General features: G+C 41.2%; 1 protein-coding gene across 1 annotated transcript in view; it reads left to right on the top strand.

The window, feature by feature from the left end:
* The window catches only part of TDRD12 (tudor domain containing 12), a 136,657-nt gene that overhangs the window by 10,651 nt on the left and 103,643 nt on the right, over nt 1-22,363 (top strand). The window contains exons 5-13 of the mRNA XM_065416815.1: nt 42-97; nt 2,862-2,947; nt 4,819-5,017; nt 7,074-7,153; nt 9,235-9,311; nt 10,195-10,255; nt 11,004-11,108; nt 17,897-18,082; nt 21,095-21,251. Of these exons, the coding sequence (XP_065272887.1) occupies nt 42-97; nt 2,862-2,947; nt 4,819-5,017; nt 7,074-7,153; nt 9,235-9,311; nt 10,195-10,255; nt 11,004-11,108; nt 17,897-18,082; nt 21,095-21,251 (1,007 nt within the window). The remainder of the gene's footprint in view (nt 1-41; nt 98-2,861; nt 2,948-4,818; nt 5,018-7,073; nt 7,154-9,234; nt 9,312-10,194; nt 10,256-11,003; nt 11,109-17,896; nt 18,083-21,094; nt 21,252-22,363) is intronic.

The raw sequence follows: 22,363 nt of genomic DNA, 5'->3' as shown, positions 1-22,363 counted from the left end.
ATGCAACAGTGAGATAATTGATCTTGTTTATATCTTTCTAGACCTGCAAAGAGATGGGACAGTGCTGCTATTCAGTACTTTCAGAACCTTCTAAAAGGTAAAGAAAAATACAGTTACAACCAAGAATGTTGTGGAAAAGACACAGAGAAATCAAAATGAACAGCTGGTTAACTTGTTATAGGAAGTGTTACAATCTTGTCCAGTCTGCCTCTCTAGTTGGGCATCAGTCTGTTATAAAAGGACCCGAATCCTGGGCTCTGCATGCTTCTAAGCTCTGCTGGGTCTGGTTAGTGATTGCCCATTTCAGCCCCCTTCTTGCGAAGTAGGACCTCGTAGTCTGGCTGCCTTAGACCCCAGAACCAGTGCCACAGCCCTCCTGAGCCCCCAGACACTTAGGCACATATCCCTAGAGTCCAACTGGCTATGGGAGCTCTGGTTTCTCAGTTAATCCCTTCAGGGACAACGTGACAGGAAGGCAAGGAACACAAGTTTAGCAAAGCAAGTTCTTAACACAGACACTTCACTCTTAACAAAGCACATGAGTTACAGATCTCTGGAAAATTAAGACAGTCCTGAATGTAGTCCCGTAGTCTCATCTCATCGCTACTGAGAGTCCTGAAGTCTGGTCTGTGATCCTTAGGCCTTGCAGCCCTATTGGTCTTCCCTTTGTATAGTGTGGTCTGCTTGCATGTGGTGGTGGGCGGCCTATTTCTTAGCAATGCAGCCATCTTTTTTTAAACTTGCCCATGTGCTCCTGGCTGAGGAGCTGTAGCCTTTTTATTGAACTCATGGATAGGCTGGTAGTTGAGAGACAGAGTTGATGGCCCTTAACAGTTCTCTTGTTAACCCTCTGCTAGGGTGTCCCACACCATAGCATGAACACACGTTGACCAAACTAGGCTGACCTTGTCAGGATTAAACTGGTTTTCTGCACCACCTTGGTGCCATGTCATGACCCAATTTGGAGATTACAATGCAAAGTGAAGGTCGCAGTGAAAGTTACAATCCAAAATGGTGTTCACAGTGTGACACAGATGTATCCCCAGTCTGTCACTGGAAATACTACAAACCTAGTAATTGATGTGCCAGAAGAAGGCAATAATAAATGCCTAAAACACTCGAAAGTGGAGATTTTGATATCTACTAGTATCAATTAGGACTGTCGATTAACTTAACTCACGCGATTAGCGCAAAAAAAGAATCTCAATTAAAAAAATGAATCGTGTTTAATCGCGCTGTTAAACAGTAGAATACCAATTGAAATTTATTAAATAGTTTTGGATGCTTTTCTACATTTTCAAATATATATATTGATTTCAATTACAACACAGAATACAAAGTGTAAAGTGCTCACTTTATATTTATTACAAATATTTGCATTGTAAAAATGATAAAGAAATAGTGTTTTTCAATTCACCTCATACAAGTACCATAATGCAATATCTTTATCATGAAAGTGCAACTTACAAATGTAGATTTTTGTTGTTGTTACAGAACTGTACTCAAAAAAACCAAAACAATGTAAAACTTTAGCGCCTACAAGTCCACTCAGTCCTACTTCTTGTTCGCTAAGACAAAAAAAGTTTGTTTACATTTAGAGGAGATAATGCTGCCTGCTTCTTATTTATAGTGTCACCTGAAAGTGAGACCAGGCATTTACATGGCACTTTTGTAGCTGGCATTGCAAGGAATTTACGTGCCAGATAAGCTAAACATTCGTATGCCCCTTCATGCTTCCATGTCGCCTGGAATGGTGTTTGAAGCATGAAGGGACATATGAATCTTTAGCACATCTGGCACGTAAATATCTTGCAATGCCAACTACAAATGTGCCATGCAAACACCTGGTGTCACTTTCAGGTAACATTGTAAACAAGAAGGGGGCAGCATTATCTCCTGCAAATGTAAACAAACTTGTTTGTCTGAGCGATTGGCTGAAAAAAGAAGTAGGATGGAGTGGACATGCAGGCTCTAAAATTTTACATTGTTTTATTTTTGAGTGCAGTTGTTGTTTTGTACATAATTCTACATTTGTAAGTGCAACTTTCATGATAAAGAGATTGCACTACATTATTTGTATTAGGTGAATTGAAAAAACTATTTCTTTTTTACTGTGCAAATATTTGTAAAAAAAATAATATAAAGTGAGCACTGTACACTTTGTATTCTGTTGTAATTGAAATCAATATATTTGAAAATGTAGAAAACATCCAAAAATTTTAAATAAATGGTATTCTATTCTTTAACAGTGCGATTAATTTTTGTAATTGCATGATTAATCGCGATTAATTTTTTTAATCGCTTGACAGCCGTAGTATAAATCATGGATTAGTTACAGTTGATATACCGTATTGGGCGAAGACCACTTTGAAGTTATTCAGGCTCTGAAAGGAAGTAAATTACGTGCAACAGCATCCTTGTGGGAAGATGGTTGTGCGTATAATAGAGATGTCAGCTGTGACTCCATTTTTAAGGTTACATTGAGATTTGCCTTGAGGGACTAAAATTTCTGTGTTCTAAACTTTATAGTACAGATTGTGATCCATCAGTTATCTTATTTGGATACATGGACATATTTCTAATTAGTTTTAGTTTACAAAACTAGTATGAAACCAATTAATATATTGCAAAAACATGGCTGCAGTTAGGTATCAGTTGAAGTTTTTTGACTCTGCTACGATATGGCAGTGCTTTGTCTTTAAATACGCCTGTGTATACGTCTTAATGAAATTGCTTTAATCCTAGTGTAGAAAGAAGCAATGGAAACGTTGGAAGAAATCTATGATGGGGAATTAGTTAGATATTAAACATTTTTCCTCCTTTAATGTTGTGTTTTGGTGCTTCTGTTTTATTACACTTAGGAACCACCCAGATTGAGGCAAAGTTATGTGCTATAGAAGATGACAATTTTGATGTTTATCTTTACGTAACAATAAAAGATGAAAAGGTAAAGTATCTTACACTTACAAATCCGTCCACCTGCAGATCTATGCTCCTACAGTATTTTGCAAGTCACTGTGGTCACATTAGTATGTGATCAATTTATTGAGAATCAAGTGTTTTTAATTCTGGATGAGCTACAGTAATATTAACTTCTGTCAGTTATTGTAAAAGCTAAAATTAAGGATTTAATGGGGCTTTTATTGTAAGTCCCTGGTGCTCATAGCTCCCTGAAAAGTTTTTCATTCTTTGTCCCAGTGCAAAAATCCTTCAGCCATTTTTTGTTTATAGGAGAGTGAATGAAGTGCACTTTTCAGAACTGAAATATTTTGTTTATCAGTTATGCCAAAAATGGCTAACTGGAGAAAAACACTTATAGTTTTGCATGGAATAGTTTTGAACATGTAGCCTCTTTGTGGTTTTGTGTGTGTGGGGTGGGGAAGGGAATACTCAACTTTTAAATAATTGTTCAAATGAGCATCTGCCTCTTTATGAATCAGAATGCATAGGTTCTGACCTGGCTTGATAGTTCATGGGGCTACTGCTGAAACAGACTGCAGGAGGGAAAATTGTAAATGTGTGATTGATATACACAAAGTGTTTCGATGTGATGTCTTTTTGGGAGGCCAAACAGGTTCTTCTAAAATAAAACCTTGGCTCTCTGACTGTTTGCCCATTTTTTAGAAATTAACCTTTTTTTTTTTTTTTTTAATCATGCTTGTCATTTATAATGGGAGTGCATGATTTTCTTAGTGTGGACATTTGGCTGTTCAAGGACAGCAATTTAGAAGGAATCCAAAATTCTGTTCATTACTGTTGTGCTACTCAATAAATTACCTGAAACTCCAGCTTCTTTAAAAAAAAATTCCCAAGAACAACAAAGAACATATGCTCAGAAAAGAGTTTACCTAGCTGAGAATACTTCTCTCATTAATTTCAATGGGAATTGAGAGTTGTCAGTAACTGAGAGAATCAGTCTGCTGCTGTTTAGGTGTCTAAATATGAATGTCAGTATCTGAATTAGGTACCCATGTTGGAAAATGTTGGCCTTAAGTACTTTCCATGATGTCTGTTTTCACTTATTTTAGACTGCTAACCTGTTATAGGTATTGCAAGTTTGTGGCATAACTTAAGTCCACTACTTTGCAACAGTAACCCTCTATGTCACAAGAGAGGTGAGTTGGCTCTTTGGCAGATTCTCCTTAGTTTGCATATTCTTGCGTGTATTCATCATAATATTTGCTTACATTAGTGACCAAAATATATTTTTACTATTTTGGTTACCAAGGTAAAGCTGAATGAATGAGCTGGATTACATTCCCTCTTGTGCACTTTCAAATAATTGCTTGCTAATTTCCAATTAGTTATACCTGTGCAATATCATTGAAGCCAGTGGAGGCTGTGGTAGTCACTGGTGATGACATTTGAAGACAACAGGGTTGCACAGACGTAGTTTGGCCTGCCATGGCTACTAGTGATGTATGAGAAGGAAAGAAATCAGCTTGACTTTCCAGTCACAATGAGCTTTCAGGGCCCACAGAAGAAAACCATTGTATGTTGACTGAGCACATTTGCTGCAGAATTTAGTAAGTGACAGTAAGCATGAACCCCATAATGTTATTTTTGCAAAGTCACTTTTCAGAGTAGAACTGCACTCTAAAGTACCAACATACTGACTACTAGAAATGAATTTCCCTTTTTGTTTTGCTGTTAAAAGGATATTCTGCTGAAAATGTCCACAAATAGACCTTTGCTCATTTTCATGGCTATGCTGTGGCATGCAAATCTTTAACTATATTCCAAATATACATTGTGAATTTTCAATTGATTACCTTTTTGTACTTTATCTTCATGTATAGGAAATGTGTTGTTTTGTAGATCTGTGTTAATGATGATCTCGTTGCAAAGAACTTTGCTTGTTATGTGATGACTAAAGAAAACAAAGTTAATTCTGCCAAAAGTCAAAAGCCATGGTCCTCATTAAGTCTGAAGTCTTCTCCAGAGAAAGTGATCAGTCCTGCACTTGCTCTTTGGCCAATGTTAATGCAGGGGAAGGTACACAATAATCTTGAAACAAGTGAGTACAATGTATACTTACTCCTTCTGAAGCCCAGTATAGTTTCCAAAAAAGGGAGTGGGACATTAACTCTGCACTATATTGACATAAATTGTGTGTTGGTTGCACTGGGTGACATAATTTCTATTCCAAAAGCCACTCTTTTCACCTGAACACAACTCAGTCCCCTTGTTAATTCTAGTGAAATAGTAGCAGTCTTCTAGGTTTAAAAGTTTGCTGGATCTTGTTCCCGAGATCAGGAAATAGGCACTTTGTATTTCTAGTATAATATGAGGTGTTCAGGTCTCTTTTTAGGCTATATGTGTCTACAGTCCAAAGACACTGTAGAATCTTAAGGAGCACAAGTAATAGAATGTTATATGAAATACATGCAGGGCTATCTGCTTAAAAAATGTGGAAGCTTGATAATACACAAAATTTACATAGCAAAAAATCCTTGGATAAGTGTCTTCAACAGTACCTCTTCTTCCAACTTTAGCTTTTTCTTTCTATCTGTCCCATTTCTCTGTCTGCCTTACCAGTTTCCAGCTTTTGCTGTCTCTCCCCTTGTCTTTGTTACTAGTTCCACTGATTACCTTTGGAGGAGGAAGTCCTGGGACCTTGCTGAATTATATCATAAGTTCATTCATTCTTCTCTCTGCTCTCCGGAAACCATCATACTGTTCTAAAATCCTATCCTGTGCTTCTGTTTCTTGCAACTCTTCATCACTCTCAGCTTTCTGCGCAAACCTTCTTGTCTTCACTTTTAAGGCCCTTTGTGGCCTGTTGTTGCCAGAAACTGGGACTGGATGACAGGGGATGCATCACTTGATAAATTGCCTTGTTCTCTTGATTCCCTGTAAAGCATCTGGTACCAGCCACTGTCAGAAGATAGGATATTGGGCTAGATGTACCATTGGTCTGAGCCAGTATGGCCATTCTTATGTCCTACCTCATCTCTTATTCACAGTTGCAATGTTGATTTCTGTGTCAGCTCTGCTAGTCTTGATTGTGCCTAACCATTGATTGCACTGAAATTGTTCACTACTAGTAGCAGCTAAATAACTTTAGAATTTTGTAATATTTTTAAAATAAAGGTTAATGTGTTCAAGAATTTATACTGTCAATATTACTATTGGCAGTTTAAGTCAAGGAGAGCTGTGGGAGCTCAGCTCTGTAAATATCAGACCCTCTAGAGCAGGGGTCAGCAACCTTCGGAACGCGGCCCATCAGAGTAATCTGCTGGCGGGCCGTGAGATATTTTGTTTATGTTGACTGTCCGCAGGCACGGTCCCCCCCGGAGCTCCCAGTGGCTGCGGTTTGCTGTTCCCGGCCAATGGGAGCTGCGGGAAGTGGTGCAGTCTGCAGGGACATGCTGGCCACTGCTTCCAGCAACTCCCATTGGCCGGGAACAACGAACCGCAGCCACTGGGAGCTGTGGGGAGCCATGCCTGCGGACGGTCAATGTAAATAAAATGTTTTGCAGCCTGCCAGCAGATTACTCTGATGGGCCACGTGCCGAAGGTTGCCGACCCCTGCTCTAGAGTATGTCTACACTACAATTAAAAACCCGCATCTGGCCCATTCCAGCTGACTTGGTGTCATGGGGCTCAGGCTAAGGGGCAATTTAATTGCAGTGAAGAGATTTGGGCTTGGAATGGAGCCCAGGCTGTAGGACTCTGTGAGATAGGATGTCTACACTGCAATTATACAGCCCCTTAGCTTGAGCCCCTCGAGCCCAAGTAATCTGGCATGGGCCAGCCACAGGTTGTTAATTGCAGTGTAGATATAGTAGTCCAAAATTTTTAAAAGTGCATGCACTGCCCTGTGGATACTATACACGCTTTAGAAGTATGCACACTCTTCATAAAAGTAGCTAAATGTCTTAAGATTTTATACAATTAATTAGGAAATTTTGCTTTTTGAGGTTCTTTATAGCTTTATAGCCCTGTTATAGATCATGTATGATTTCATATATATATGGTGATTTTTAATAATAAAAACAAAAATATATTTTTGAGAGCTATTATAGTAGCTGTAGTTGTGGTTGTAAAGTATAATCGTATGTGTCCTCTAGGTGATGATGCTTCTAATTCTTTTCTTGAAAAGACATGCAGAAAAATTGCTGCACCTGCTCTTAATGGAAAAACTGAGTCTGTAAGTATTGCATACCATCTTTCAAAAATAACTTGAAATTAAAATTTGCATAAAATGTGATGTTCAGAAGTGCTCTTTAATGTAAAGTTCATTTATTTCCTCTGCAGTTGCTTATATTAGTACTAAATTAAAACTGTGCCAGATAAATTGCATAAAATCATAGAAATGTAGGTCTGTAAAGGACCTCGAGTAGTCATCGAGTCCAGTCCCTTGCTCGGTTGACAGCACCAAGTAAACTGAGACCATCCCTGACGGTGTTAGTCCAACCTGTTTTTAAAAAGCCTCCAATGAGGGGGATTCCACAAACTCCCTTGGAAGCCTATTCCAGAGTTTAACTACTGCTATAGTTAGTTAGAAATTTTTTCCTAATATCTAACATAAATCTGCTTTGCTGCAGATTGAACCCGTTACTACTTATCCTACTTTCAATGGGCATGGAGAACAAGTGATCACTGTCCCCTTTGTAGCTTCCCTTAACATATCTGAAGATAGTCATCAGGTCCTTCTCAGTCTTCTTTTCTCAAGAGTAAACATGCCTAGTATTCTTAACATTTCCTTATAGGTCAGGTATTCTAAACCTTTTACCATTTTGTTGCTTTCCTCTGGACTCTCTCCAATTTGTCCATAGGTTTCCTAAAGTGTGGCACCCAGAATTATACTGTTTTCCAGCTGAAGCCTCACCAGTGCTGAGTACCAGTGCTGAGTACAACTCTTGTGAATACCCTCCAGAATATTAGTCTTTTTCGCAGTTGCATTGCATTGTTGACTCATTCAATTTGTGATCTACTGTAACATCTAGATCCTTTTCAGTAGTACTACTGCCTAACCAGTTATTTTCCATTTTATAGTTATGCATTTGATTTTTCCCTTCTTACGTGAAATACTTTGCACTTGTCTTTATTGAATTTCCTCTTGTTGAGTTGAGAGCCTTTCTCCAATTTGTCAAGGTTGTTTTGAATTCTAATCCTACTCTCCAAAGTGTTTGCAACCTCTTGCAGCTTGGTGTCATCTGCAAATTTTATAAGCATACTCTCCATTCCATTATACAAATCATTCAGTATTTTTATTAATGTAACACAGTGAAGAGTACAACACCTAATACATTAATATATAGTAGTAGCTTGAATAATTGTGTATCAAACCAACATTCAAATTTTCCCCAAATCAGACTTCTTGGAGGGCTTGCTTCTTGAATCTTCATGTTTTACACTTGTCAAGAGAGGGGTCTCTAGGCTCATAGACTCTATCACTTGAACTTCTGTTTGTATGTACATACACAGTCTGTTTCTCTGTTGCATGTGCAGCCATGAAGTTGTAGCTCACATTTGAAAATTTGATGTGAAATGGCAGTCAGGGGTAAGGAACAGAGTTAAAAGGATGCTAATTTATTTCTGTCAGAAAAACTTTTACTTGCTACCCCGATAGGTAGCATATTACAGCACTTAATGCGTAATCAGTTTCACTGTTTCTTTATATAGTCAGTCTGTTTCCCTTGTTCTTTTGTGTGGCTCTTTCACACAGTATCATGGGAAAATACTTAAAAAATAGGAGAATTTGATTTTAAAGCCACAAAAATACTTGGGATTTGAGGACAGGCATCCCATTTTGTGAAGCCACCTATACTTTGGGTGAGTATGTCCTTTTAAGGTTGGTGATGGTATGATAACTGATTAATTTCTAGATTTATTTGGTGTTTAAGCTTTTTTAACTGCAATAATCTGAATGTCTAACTTTTTAAAATATCTTCACTGTTCTGATAATATTGGTGTGAATTATTAATCTGTTTGCATCTTCTCTTAATTCTGAAACAAAAATGAACTATTTTTGTTGCTTTTTTTAATGTATTGTTTGTTCTGTTCTATTCTTTCAAAAATGTGAAATTAACTTTGTCTCGTCTTACTGTGGCCGTTATTGGTGAATTGCAGCTTTTGTTTTTTTAGCTGGAAGTGGTTGTGGTCTTGCATTAGAAACAAAACCAATCTTATCATGCTTAATTTTTCACACGGAATAATGATTTTCTAAAACACTTTTCCTCAGGGCAGTGACAACATATATATCTATTTTTTGTCTTGTTTTGTTAGACTGTCAGAGCAACTGTGGGTTTCTCTTTGAAGGAAAATATAAATATTTCTGCACAGCCTACTGTGCGGGTAAACAGGTATGATTCAAATATTCTTGTCTTTTTTTTTTTTTTTTAACAGTTTTTGTATGTAACAATAATACAAATCCCAAAGTGTTTTCAGCCAATGTTTTGAGGCCATTAAAAGAGAACTTAGCTTTTTGGGGGATTTGTTGATGGGGGTGGTTCATAGTAAAACTAGTGGTTACATTTAAACAGAGAGAATTGAATGCAGTTTAGCTAGGCAAACATCAACTAAGTGTAAGTATTGGCATTTCTCATCTATTAGATGAATTTTCAGTCTTTTGTAACAAAGTGTTTTTGTATACCTCTGTAAGTTCATGCAATAACTTTTATTCTAGTGCCTTAAATGAAAACATAATTAAAAAACAACTAAAGGAGATAAAGAACACAATGAAAAAAGTGGCTCTGTGAAGTATATTTTCCCCCTTATTCCTTTTTCCTTTTCCCTTTTAAATACATAGCAAGTGCATGAAAAGAAAGCTAAATGAGTGAATTCAGCAGTTGAAGCCAGACTCGGTCGGTTGTTTCCCTTTTTTAAATTTCAAAACCCCTTTTTCTTGGATTAAGTTTAATTTAGTTCTCTGTATTCTGAGAAATTAGCTATTGAGATTTGAGTGATGGTTCCCTTAACTGATTGTTATAGGTCAAAGGCAAGTATTAAATTCTGAACATCTTGATTTATTAGTAACAACAATTTCTGTTTTCTTGTGAATTTCTGCAGCTCTTTAAAGGGAATTTAAAGTCTTTGCATACATGCTAGACATTTGAAATATTTCACAGCATACTAATGTGTATATATAATAATTTTAAGTGAAGTTAAAAACTGGTTGTGATGGTGTTTGGAAAAGGACATCACTGTTTCATAAATGTTGGATTTAATACTTGAACACTTTTTCAGGCTCCTGCAGTTTTTGAATCCTGATTCTTTGAAAACTGATGATATTCATTATGAACAGCAGGTACTTTTAAAACTTAACTTCATATTTTTATTGTAAAAACTTCACTACTAAGCTCTTTATGGCCTTGTAATTGTACATTGTTTGTTCTCAAATGAGTCCTATTTTAAAATATATTAAATACTTTCTTATAAAAAGTTTAATAGGACACAAGAATGGCATTATCATTAGACAAGATATGTATAATCATGCCATCATATTCAGAACCCTAATTGTTAGCATTTATCCTAGCATTCATAGTTAGCCCAGATTTTTAATATGTTGACAGGTTTTTTTTGTTCATAATCTAACAAAAACAACCATGCAAGTGCACTGAGTCTGCATGGTTAAGAAAAGGTGTGCAGATTTTTGGCAAATTATTTAAAAAAAAAAAAAAAATGATTTTCAAAAATTGCCTCTGCACCTTCCCATTTTCATTATGCATGCCACTATCATCTCTCAGCTTTGAAACCATATACAAATGCAATACCTATTGGGGTAATGCAACTATTCAGCAGAACATTTAAGTCTGAACACATGAAAAAAGTATGCAGTCCCACTTTCTTTGGTGAGCTATACCAGTGAGAATATGCAGAAGCACTTAAACTGGCAAGTAGCCTTTCTTACTCGTAATTCTACTAAAAATACTAAAAATGTAAAATTTAAATAAAATGTACTCTTTGGCCACTTTTGTGGGGTAGCATATGAAATAAAAACTTTTTATTACATATTTTTTTTGTTAGTGTTTTCTAAATGATGTGTGTACTTTCAGGAGTTTCAAAAGATTAATACAGCACAATCTCCCATTGTTCTCAGCAACAAAATAGAGCCAAGATCAGTTCTTGAAACAACACCACTTTTGGTAGATCTGAAAAAGGTAATATTAACATTAATTTTTGATACACTGAATATATTAAAGGATGGTTCTGATGCCCCACCACACTCCTCAAATATTAAAGGACTCCATTTTTTAAAAAGAGGGGCAGGAGTGAACAGCAAGTGTGTTCATTTTAAAAAAAATTAATACTACTTTGAGACTCAGTTCTCAAATTTCCAGCACCTGCCTCTATTTCTTGGTGGAGGCGGGAGCTAGGAGATTGCTTATTTTAAGAAACAGAGAATTGCTCAGACAATGAACAGGCAGATCCTCCCAGCCTCTTTGGGAACCTCTGTATGGGAAAAGGGTATTCGCCTATATGTGTCTCATCCAAGAGGCATAGAGGGGAATACATCAGTATGTATTCCCTGTGCTTAACATGGAGAGCCAGATTCCTGGGGAACTGTTTTGGGGGTCAAAGCCAGCAATAAGCAGGAGATGGATGGGGAAGGTGCTGATGACAGTAGTGTCTTTTTCTCAGCATTTAGAGTGGGAGAGGATGGAATTTTTTATTACCTGAGTGCCCTAGCTACTACTTTTAACACAGAGATCCTTCATTTCATGGCTTCCATTTTCACTTCATCCACTGATTACTTCAGGCTAATTTTGAATGTGTTCAGGTGAGATTCAGATCCCACTATTGAGCATATTATCTCAACAAATCCTTCAATGACTGGATGTTAAGGGTCAGGTTTTTTTTTGTGTGTGAAGTGGACAAAAGCTTTTAAATACATCCAGTTTATTTCATTCAACGCCAGCTATATCCAAGAGAAGTATATGGAGCTGGTTGAATTTTTCATAGCAGGTCAGTCTCCTCACTGATTTTACTTTGGCTTGCTTGATCAAAAGGATCTCATTGATGGTAGCTGGCCTCAGAAGGGTTCCTGAGCAGTGGTTCTTCAAGTAATGTCCCCATGGGTGCTATGCTTGCAGGTGTGGCAGCGCCTGGGATCAAATATCTTCATCAACAGTGCCCGTCGGACCACACATGCGCACCTCCCCCTCTTGCGCTGTAAGCGGGATGTGTATATAACACTGTACGGTCCAACCGCCCTCAGTTCCTTCTCTGCCGCCTTTGGTCTGGGGTGGAATCCAGAGCAGAGTCCGCTTCTCCTGTTCCCTCAGTAGCTAGTGCCTTACCGGTAAGTTGTAGTGTAGTTAGTGCTACTTCTCCTTCTCCTTTATTCAGTCTAAAAAAGCCATTTTTTTTGTTTTAACTTTACCTTTACAACTATTTCAATAGCTTAGGTGTTCATTTTCCTGCCCTTCCAGACCAGGAAGCTTTGTTCCCTCACCCTTATACCCAGATCCCCAGGGTATAAGACGTATGCCCCTCTGGGGCTGCTTTCTTGGTAATGGACAGCAACCCACAGTGTATTTGCTGTCTGGGAGAGGGACACATCCCACAAAAGTGTCCCAATGCCATGGCATAACGGCCAGAAAAGACAGACATTTGGTTAAAATTTCTCCTCATGGAGAAATCACTGTGACCTGCATTGGACCCGGGCCTGGACTCTGCTCCTGTGAGGCCCTCACTCTCTGCCAGGTCGTCTGCCGATCCTCATTCCCCGTGTCTCTTGAAGAGAAGTCATCTCTTTCTTGCTCTGACAAGAAGAAATGGGCTTCCTCCTCACACTCTGAGGCACAGTCTGCAAGAACACCATCTTCTGCAAGGTCAGTTGCCTCAGCATCCTCTGACAGGGGACATAGATCCAGGGCCTGTTCAAGTACTTCCTGTACTGGAATGAAGAAATGGTCTAAAGACCCTAACCAAGCAGACCTACAGCCCTCGGCACTGTCTCAGCTCTGGAGACTGAGATTGGCCAGCATCAGGAGCTATGGCACTGGCAAAACTGCTGGCACTGGCATCCTTTTCGACACCGATGAAGCCCTCAGTACCATTGAAACTGTTAGCACCCGCCAGGTCATTAGTGCTGGCCAAGTCTCTTGCTCCGTCTACTGACTCTTCAGGGGAACTGTAGCGGGGTGGTCACCCGCTCCTGCCTGGAAAGGCTTAAAACAGCCCTGGGAGAGGGCTGTGGCAGGGGAAAAGCTGGGCTGATTGGGAGGAAGCAGGCTCAGCTGGGGCCACACCCCAATAAGGGCCTCAGCTGGCCCTATAAAGGCAGGGAAGCCAGAGGCAGACACAGTCTCTCTCTAGCTGTAGAGGGAGATGGGCCTGGCTGCAGGGAGCTAGAGACAGAGTACCTGAGTGGATCAGGGCTGGGGAAAGGCTGAGGAGCTGGGGAGCTCCTGCCTGGAAAGCCCCAGGCTACGGCCTAGCAGAAGGCCAAGGGGTACTGGGGGTTGCAGAGGGCAGCCCAGGGGTAGGCCAAGGCAGCAGGTCCAAACCCAACCTTGCCAGTGATGAGTAGGCTGATACTGCAGTCTGCCCCAGGGCGTGGGGCTAGACGATGACTGGCAGTAGCCTTATACTGAGGCGAGGTGGGGATAGTGGGTGGTGGTTCCCTGGGAAGGGGAGACCCTGAGACAAAGGGGTTACTGCCAGGGGGCAGCACCCCAGCTAACAGGGCACCAGAGTCCAGGGAGGGACACAGGGGCCAATTGGCAGTGGGACACCGGCCTGCAGAGGGCGCTCTGGGCTGGAAATTGAGCTAATTCCCTTAGAGACCAGCAGGAGGCGCTGCAGGGGTGAGTCCGCCCTGCTACAGGAACACATTCCTCCTTCGGCACCAAGTTGTATACCGGCACCAATGATGTTTTTTCCCCCTCCACAAGACTTCAGGTACCTAAAGACCTGCTGGTATCTGACACTCCTGAATCGCCTTTCCTCAGACATGACCTCCTCCCACTTCCACTCTTCTCTCCAGACTCACGATACTCCTCCTTTTCTCCCCTGAGGATGGCACCTCCCTTCACCAGCGATAAGGAGGAAGAGGAGGGTTCCATCACACCCTTGTCTATCAGACAAGTTCCACCTCCTCATCCTCACTATGCACAATCTACATCTTTTCCACAGTCTTGGTACAGACCACCATGGATGCATCCACATGTTCCACTCCCCCCGCACTGGCTATATTAGGACCCTGGGGCTATGTACAGGGCACAATTCGGGAAAACTTCCATTGAGCAAAGCTGGAGACCTACACCTCTCCCTTCTTCATCGATGTCTCGCCCTCTGGAAGCTGAACCTCTGCTGGTACCGACTGAGGAGAAGGGACAGGAGGAGGAAGCTCCACCAAAATTACGTTTCTTTTCCTCTTCCCATCACGAGGCTACCAGGCCTCCACCTCCTATAATTGCAGACAACTTCATACGTTTTCAGGAGTTAATCCACAGGATTGCAGATTGCCTGCAGATTCCTTTGGAGGAAGCCAAGGATCAACCGCATAAGCTGCTTGATATTCTGCACACATCCTCTTCTTCCACGATCGCATTATCGATCAGTGAGGCTCTTCTCAACCTCACGAAAGTGCTCTTGTGGACCCCGGCGTCCATTCCTCTGACTTGCAAACACTCTGACAAAAAATGCTGCATTCTGGCGAAAGATGCAGAATTTCTATTCTTGCACCCCACCCCAAGTTTTCTGGTGGTCAATGCAGTGCAAGAGAGAGGCCTCAAAACCAAACCCATTCTAACCATCCGGACAGAGATTGGAAACACTTAGACTTATTTGGATGCAAGGCATGTTCATCAGTCACCCTCCAATTTTGAATTTCGAACTACAAGGTTCTGATAGCTAAATACAACTACTTAAACTACTCCTAGTTGGAGGAGCTTTGTCATGACCTTCCAAAGGCCAAGAAAGAGCAGTTTCAGACCCTAATATCGGAGGGACATCTCCTAACCCATACAACCCTACAGCCTCGTTAGACTCTGCAGATACTGCCACCCACTCCATTGCAACTACTGTGGTCATGAGGTGCGCATCTTGGCTTTCCTAAGGAGGTACAAACCACTGTGGAAGACTTAGTTTTTGGCCGTCAAAGGCTATTCTTGGAGCACACAGACGATTCCCTGCACTCCCTTGAAGACTCCTGAGCTACTCCCCGATCTCTCGGCATCTACACGTCCATGCTAAAGAGATGCTCAGGGAAATATCCTCTCCCTCCGCAATCCCAACCACCGCAGTATACGCCTCAATAGCACTATGACATCCAGCGCTGAAAACAAAGGCCTCACTTCTAACGTAGACAGCCCACTCGGGGGGCTACCTCTCATGGGTCCCCACCAAAGCAACAATTTTAAAGTTATGGTTGAGACCCCGAGAAGCCTCCCCTTCTTCCAGTCATTCCAACTATCTTTGACATCACACCAGTTTGGCAACTGACTAGCTTTGTTTTGCCATCATGGAGACTAGTCCCCTCGGACAAGTGGGTTCTAGAGATAGTCAAGGAAGGATACTCAATTCCCTTTCTATCTGTCCCGCCCCGCCATCCTCTTCCCCCCTCCCTCTTTAGGGACCCCTCTCACAAACTCATTCTACAGGGAGAAATAAATCATCATCTACAACTCGGAGCCATAGACCTGGTCCCTTTCAAACACAGGAGACAGGGTTTCTACTCCCATTACTTTTAGATCCAGAAGAAATCCGGTGGCTGCTGACCCATCCTGGACCGTGGCAATTTAAGCAAATTTGTCAAACTACGACGTTTCAAGATGGTTACCCTCTCCACTATTATCCCAGCACTGGAACAGGGGGACTGGTTTTCGGCCTTCAACCTCCAAGATGCATTCTTTCGTATGACAGTACACCCTGCCCACAAGCGATTTCTCTGATTCATCATAGACGATGACCACTACTGCCTTTCAGACAGCTGACAGTCCCTTTGGTGTTCTCCAAGGTCCTTGCAGTAGTCGCTGCCTACCTATGGAAAGCATTATGATCGTTACATATTTGGACGATTGTCTCCTCCAGGCCCCATACAAGACCGACGCTCTCCGAGCTGTCCGCATAACAATGGACCTGTTTATGAAACTAGGCCTCCTCGTGAACCTAAAAAAGTCCACTTCAACGCTGATACAACACCTGGAATTCATCAGCGCACAATTGGATGCCATACAAGCCAGAATCGTCCTACCACTCTCAGATTCTCAGCTGTAGTAGAGATGGTGTCTTCCAGAATGTGTCTTCAACTTCTAGGCCACATGACATGCACACAGTCGTTGGGAGGTTTTTCCCCTAGCAGCACCTGTTGGGTTGGCTGTGGAGCCTCCTAGAGTGGCGCCTTCCTGGTGGTCAATATAGGTCCCTGCCGACCCACCACCTCCTCAGTTCCTTCTTGCCGGTTACTCTGATAGAGGGGAAGGTGGGTGGGTTTGGAATGGACATGAGCAACACATCTCGAAGAACAACAGTTATGAGAAGGTGAGTAACCATTTTTTACGCCCACATCCAAGATTTTTACCCAAGATTCCATCATCTTTCCATCTCAATCAACCAATGCACCTTTCTTGCTTCTTCCTAACCAACAGGAGGCAACTCTTCACACCCTAGACCTGAGACGAGCATTAGCAGTCTACTTAGACAGGACTAAACCTTTCTGAAAATCATCACGATTATTCCTCTCAATCACCTAAAGATCCAGAGGCACATCTATCTCTAAACAATGCCTTTCCAAGTGGATCCCGCAATGTATACATTTATATTACAAACTCCACAATAGCCTCCTACTGCAATTAGAGTACATTTCACACATTCACGATCCCCCTCGATAGCTTTTCTCAATAATGTCTCCATTGCTGACATTTGCAAAGCCGCCACATGGGCATCAACAGACACTTTTGCCCATCCCTACACTATTACACATGATACCACAGCGGACACTCTCCTAGGACATACTGTCCTTTCATTGGCAGTAAATGTCGCTCTGAAGCCCTAGCCTTCCAATTGGGGCACTGCTTTCTAGTCACCTACAAGTGGAGCACCTGTAGGGACATCACTTGAAGAAGAAGAGAAGGTTACTCATCCTGTGCAGTAGCTGAGGTTCTTTGAGATGTGTCCCCCTATGAGTGTTCCACTACCCGCCCTCCTCCCCTCTGCTTTGGAGCTGAAAATGTACGCTCTGCGGCAGAGAAGGAATTGGGAGCAGTCGGGCTGCACAGTGCTATATATATGCCCCGCTCATAGTGCGAGAGTGGCGTGGTGTACATGTGTGGTCCAGTGGGCACTGCTGATGAAGATCTCTGATCCCAGGCGCAGGGTGCGCTGCCGCACCCACAAGTCGAGTACCCATAGGGGGACACATCTCGAAGAACCTCCGTTACTGCATAGGGTGAGTAGCCTCTTTTTCAAATCCGCCCCATTGAGACTTCTATGTAAATTTAGAAAGCATAATTGCATTTAAAAATTGGTATGAAAGTGATTTAGTAATACTTCTGAACAGGCCTTAGGCCATTTAAAGCAAGTACAAGCAATGTTTTTGGACATTTTGAAGCACTTCTAGATTGTACATATACCTTCTCATGTTTAGAAGAGACATGTCAGTCATTCCATCATGTGTAATCTGTTTGCTTGACATTTTATTTACATTATAGTTACTGTATATGTGGGTCTAAGAAATCATGATTGAAGGATCCTGCTGGTGTATTATTGGGGGCAATAAGTGACCCAAAGGTGGAGGTAAAATACAGTGAAACAAGCTTTCACCACAAAAGTTAAATATGTTGATATGTTGACCTAAGAAAAATACATGTTGCATTTGTTTCTTCCTTCCTTTCAAGATATTTCAGATCTTTACATCTGTTTTTTTAAGAATACATTCAAAATTAAGCACTTAAATGCCCACAATGTTTTTGACATAACACTTTTCATTTTTTTTTTGTAGGAGCTTCTCCGAAATAAATTTCTAGGTCCTAATCTCACGGAATCTTACTGTTGGCCACCAATAGCTCGTGGATGTGACTCAGTTGTCATTTCTCATCATGGAAATGATCCTCTTTTGTATATTCCACCAGTTCTTACATTTTTACAATCAGGAAGCTGCTACAAGTCACTGCCAACTAGGAATGGAGTAAGTAAAACAAAAAATGTTTATTTTACAAGACAGTGCCATTTTTTCTAATTTAAAGTGTAAGTGACTTCATGGAGTTTCATTTGAAAATATGCTCATATTAGGAGTATAAAACCTAGGCAACTCAGGAATAATTTGTAATGCAAAGGCAGTTGAAATATGCCTCAAACTCTTATTTTTCAAAAAATTGGTAGATTATATCTATGTTACGGGTCTAGACACATCTATGAGAGAGATTAAACAAGATGTATAAGATTATATCCCTATCCAGCTCATTAACAACTTCTATAAAATGTTTATTTCTTTATATTTCATTACATATTACCGTATATACTCGTTCATAAGCCGATTTTTTTTAGTAAAAAAGGGAAGCACCAGAGAAGGGGGTCATATAGAGAGGGATAGGTGGGAAACAGCCCCTCCTACCCAACAGAGGGAGCAAAGAGAGGCAGAACAGCCAGAAGGGAAGAGGCGGGGCCAGAGTCTCTCCGCTTCTGGCCACGCTGCTCTCCCCCGAGCCTCTGAAGCAGCTGCAGTTCCAGGGGAGAGCTGCAGCTCTCGGGCTGGCAGGCTGCAGCTGTGCCGCTCGGCCCTGCCCCCCAGAGCAGGCTGTGGTCGTGCCGCTCGGTCCAGCCCGCTGGAACATGCTGCGGCCGCGCCGCCCGGTCTGGTCTGCCAGAGCAGGCTGTGGCCGTGCTGCCCAGCCTGCCAGAGTAGCTCCAGCCAGGTCAGAGACATCCTCCCCTGGCCCTCCCCAGATAAGGTGGGAAGGGATGGGATGGGGAGAGTGTGGGGGTCCCGGGCTAGGGGTGGGGTCATGGGGGGGGTGGTCACAGAGGTTACTCCCCTGACTCCCAGCTTCTCCCCCCCAAAAAACATTTCCCCACCAGTTGCTGTCCCGGCCTGTCAGGGTAAGCAGCTGGCACGCCAGGACACTTTTTTACTTAGGTTTATCTCCTTGCCTGCGGAGGCTCAAGGTAAACAAACCATCTCAGCCTGCCAGTGGCTTATCCTGATGGCCCAGGAGCCAAAGTTTGCTGACCCCTGAATTATAGGGTTGGCTTATGAATAGGTTATAATTTTTTTCCATTTTTACTTATCCATCTTGGGGAGGGGGAGTCGGCTTATAAACGAACTGGCTTATGATTGAGTATATACGGTAAGTAAAAAGGTGATAACCCTAATATCCTGGTGATATTCCTAGTTGGATAAAATATTTTAAGTATCTAAATTTTCCCTGCAGTTTCATTGGATAAGATATTCTTCTTTGAAGTAGTGTCCCTGTGGGTGCTCCATATCAGGTTTGCATGCGCTCCATGCACCTTTGGTTATGCGCACCTAAAGTGGCGCATCCATAGGGAACACCTCTCAAAGAATTCCAGTTACTGCACAAAGTAAGTAACTTTCTTTCTTTCCCTGTGCTTACCTGTTGTGTAACTGTTGCTATATGCTGTTAAATGCTCCTAGATTTCACTCTAAAGGTAGCTGAATTTCAGTGGTAGATTATAAATGCTGTCTGTCTGTACTTTGGATATTTTATATAGAGCACTTTGCGATCCTTCAAGAAAGGTTTTTATGATTACTGAAAGGTTCTGCATTGCAGTATTTAGATAGGTAATGTTGGTTCTCTGAGATGTACTGTGACTGTGCAGAAGAAAAGATGTATTTCTGTTATGCCACTTCATTAATATGAAAAGGGCCAAACTTTGTAATGGTGGCAGAATTGGAGACACTATTATGGAGCCTCACTGGGTCTGGTACTCACTGTTTAGGAATTAAATAGCTTATATGTAAAACGTAGATGGGGAAGAGATGGAAAGAAACCATCTGTGGGTAGCTCTTCTATATGGAGATTTTCTATGAAGACTTCAGAGGGAGTGACTTTCTGAATGAACTGTGTGGTTGTGGACCCTCACAAGAAGGGTTAGTCCTCCATCGCTTTCTTTTCATCTGATAGGAAATCTATATAAAAATATCACGGGGAATAAAGGGGAGCGAGAACCAGCTGGGATCTCTTCTTTCTCCTTGCCTGGTGCTAATGTGGGGTTGTCTTCTACCTTTTCACATGAGGACTTTCTGAACGTTCAAGATATGATTGGATGGGTGGCAGAACCTCTTGATCTGAAGCTCACAGTGCTACAGTAGAAGTTTGCTAGAGTTGTTGAGTTTTGTACGTCCTGAATTCAGCCTTTCAAAAAGTCTGTGCCTTATTTGGGCCTTTGAAGCACAGAAGCTGGGATCTGAACTAACCACATTTATCGCCATGTCAGTATGGACCCGTATGTGGAACAAAGCCATTGCCTGGAGCCCACTATTCTTGGGCTCTGGACACATCTTTGGCCGACACAGGCTAGGTGTTAGTAGAATAGCTTAGCAAGGCAACCAGTTGGAAGTTCTTTCCCACATTCACTAATCACTGAAAACTGAGTTCCTGATTCTGCATGGTGATTGGTCATTTAGGGCCAAACTTCCAAAAAGTTGGGTACATGGAAACGCGCACACACAATTCAAGCCCTATCACCTGCATGCACACGGGGGGATAAGGGTTTTTTAATATCTAAATATTATGTACACGTACAGGGGATAGCATTTCTTAAGTGTTTGCACAGAAGTTTGTGTTTGTAGAAATGAAGGATGCATTTTGGCCCATTTGAAAATCTGAGCTATAATGTGTATAGTACAGTAGTCAAGTAACCATGACTTGACCATGCATATCTATTGCTTGTTGCTTATTCTATGGAATTGTGCTTCCTGTTCTGCTCTAGTTAGCCTTTCCTCTAATCCTCCATTCCTCTGGGACCTATACTATCTGCATGTAACAATTTGAGAGAACCTACTGTACTGAAAAGCTTAATTTACAATTTTAGAAAAATCACTCATATTGCAAAGTTTATTCTTGCCTTACAAGACTTACTCCTGATCTTAAATCCTCTAGCATTCTAAACTTTTCTAGTCCTAAACTGGGAAATTGTGTGAAATAATTTCTCTTTTGTTGTGTGTGTGTGTATACAGCCAATAGCATTAATCATATGTCCTGGGTGGAGGAAAGCACAACTTGTTTTTGAATTATTGGAAAAATATGGCAGATGCTCCAGACCACTTCATCCAATGTTGATATTATTAGGACTGAATAAAGAAGAAGCCAAAAATGTGAAACTTCAACGAGGATGTAAGAATTTTTTACTGCTTATTTATGCTGTGAAGTGATAGGGGTTAGCTTAAATTTGCAGTGTGTTTTTACGCTTCATGTTATGTAAGGCTGTGATTTTAAATGACAGTAATGACAATAATTTTTGACAAAGCATGTGTGGCTTTGGAATTCCATGAAAGTGATGGACTAGCGACACTTGGTAGAGCTTAATACTGGTGCAGTGAAAAATCCTCATGCTGCTCTGCCAGTGCGTCTAAGTCCTTACCTATAACACCTCTGTTGTTTAAGACCTCATTAAAGTGTATGGCACTACTTCATGTGTTTCAGAATCGTAGGCAGGTGGTTTAAGTATCTTGCTGAATTGGGACATTAGTCCTATATCTCTCAGTTTTGATTAGAGATTATCAGTTTTGTTGTTTTGTGAGGCATAAAGATGTCCACTGATGGAAAAAAATGAGATGATTATTTACCAGGCTTCATGCTGGGGCTTCAAATTTTTTTCAACATAAAATGGGCAAGAGCTGTTGCTGAATCATGAACAGGCTACCTGCCCTAATTACTAATGTTAGACAATTTGCATTGGGTATTACAACGGAAGTATGTTTTAAGGATTTGAAGGCTGGAAAGGGCAGTAGGTGTGCAGATGGATATGAATAGGGCAGTCTATGCATTAGGGACAGCATGGAAGAAGGTGTGAAGGCGCTAGTTGCAGATGTGCACCCCTAAACTCATACTTATGACCATTGTCACTTTGAACCAATATCTCTAGCTGTAGAAGTACCCACTTTACTACCTATCCCTTTATTCATTGTTGTTTGCATTCAGATTTAGTTAGATTTTTTTTTTTTTGGCTTTTTGTTGAGGGTTGAATTTAAAAAAATGCTGGTGGCTTTTTTGCTAGAATGGAGAATAACAGAGAGGAAACAAACTTTGAAACGGGTTTTTTTAAATGGCCTGTTTAGGCTTTCTGCTCTCTTGTATCATGCATGCGATCTGAAATCCCTGATGAGTGAATTCAGGGCTTGATTGAGACCACCTTTTTGTTTTTCAACTGGTGGTAGGCTTGTGTGTTCAGTCTGAGTATTCTTTATATCATAAATGTTTGCATAACTATCAGTTTTGTTGAGTGA

Source organism: Emys orbicularis, chromosome 14 (genome assembly GCF_028017835.1).
Source record: "Emys orbicularis isolate rEmyOrb1 chromosome 14, rEmyOrb1.hap1, whole genome shotgun sequence".
NCBI classification, from domain to species: domain Eukaryota; kingdom Metazoa; phylum Chordata; order Testudines; family Emydidae; genus Emys; species Emys orbicularis.
This window is presented reverse-complemented; position numbering and strand designations above follow the sequence as displayed.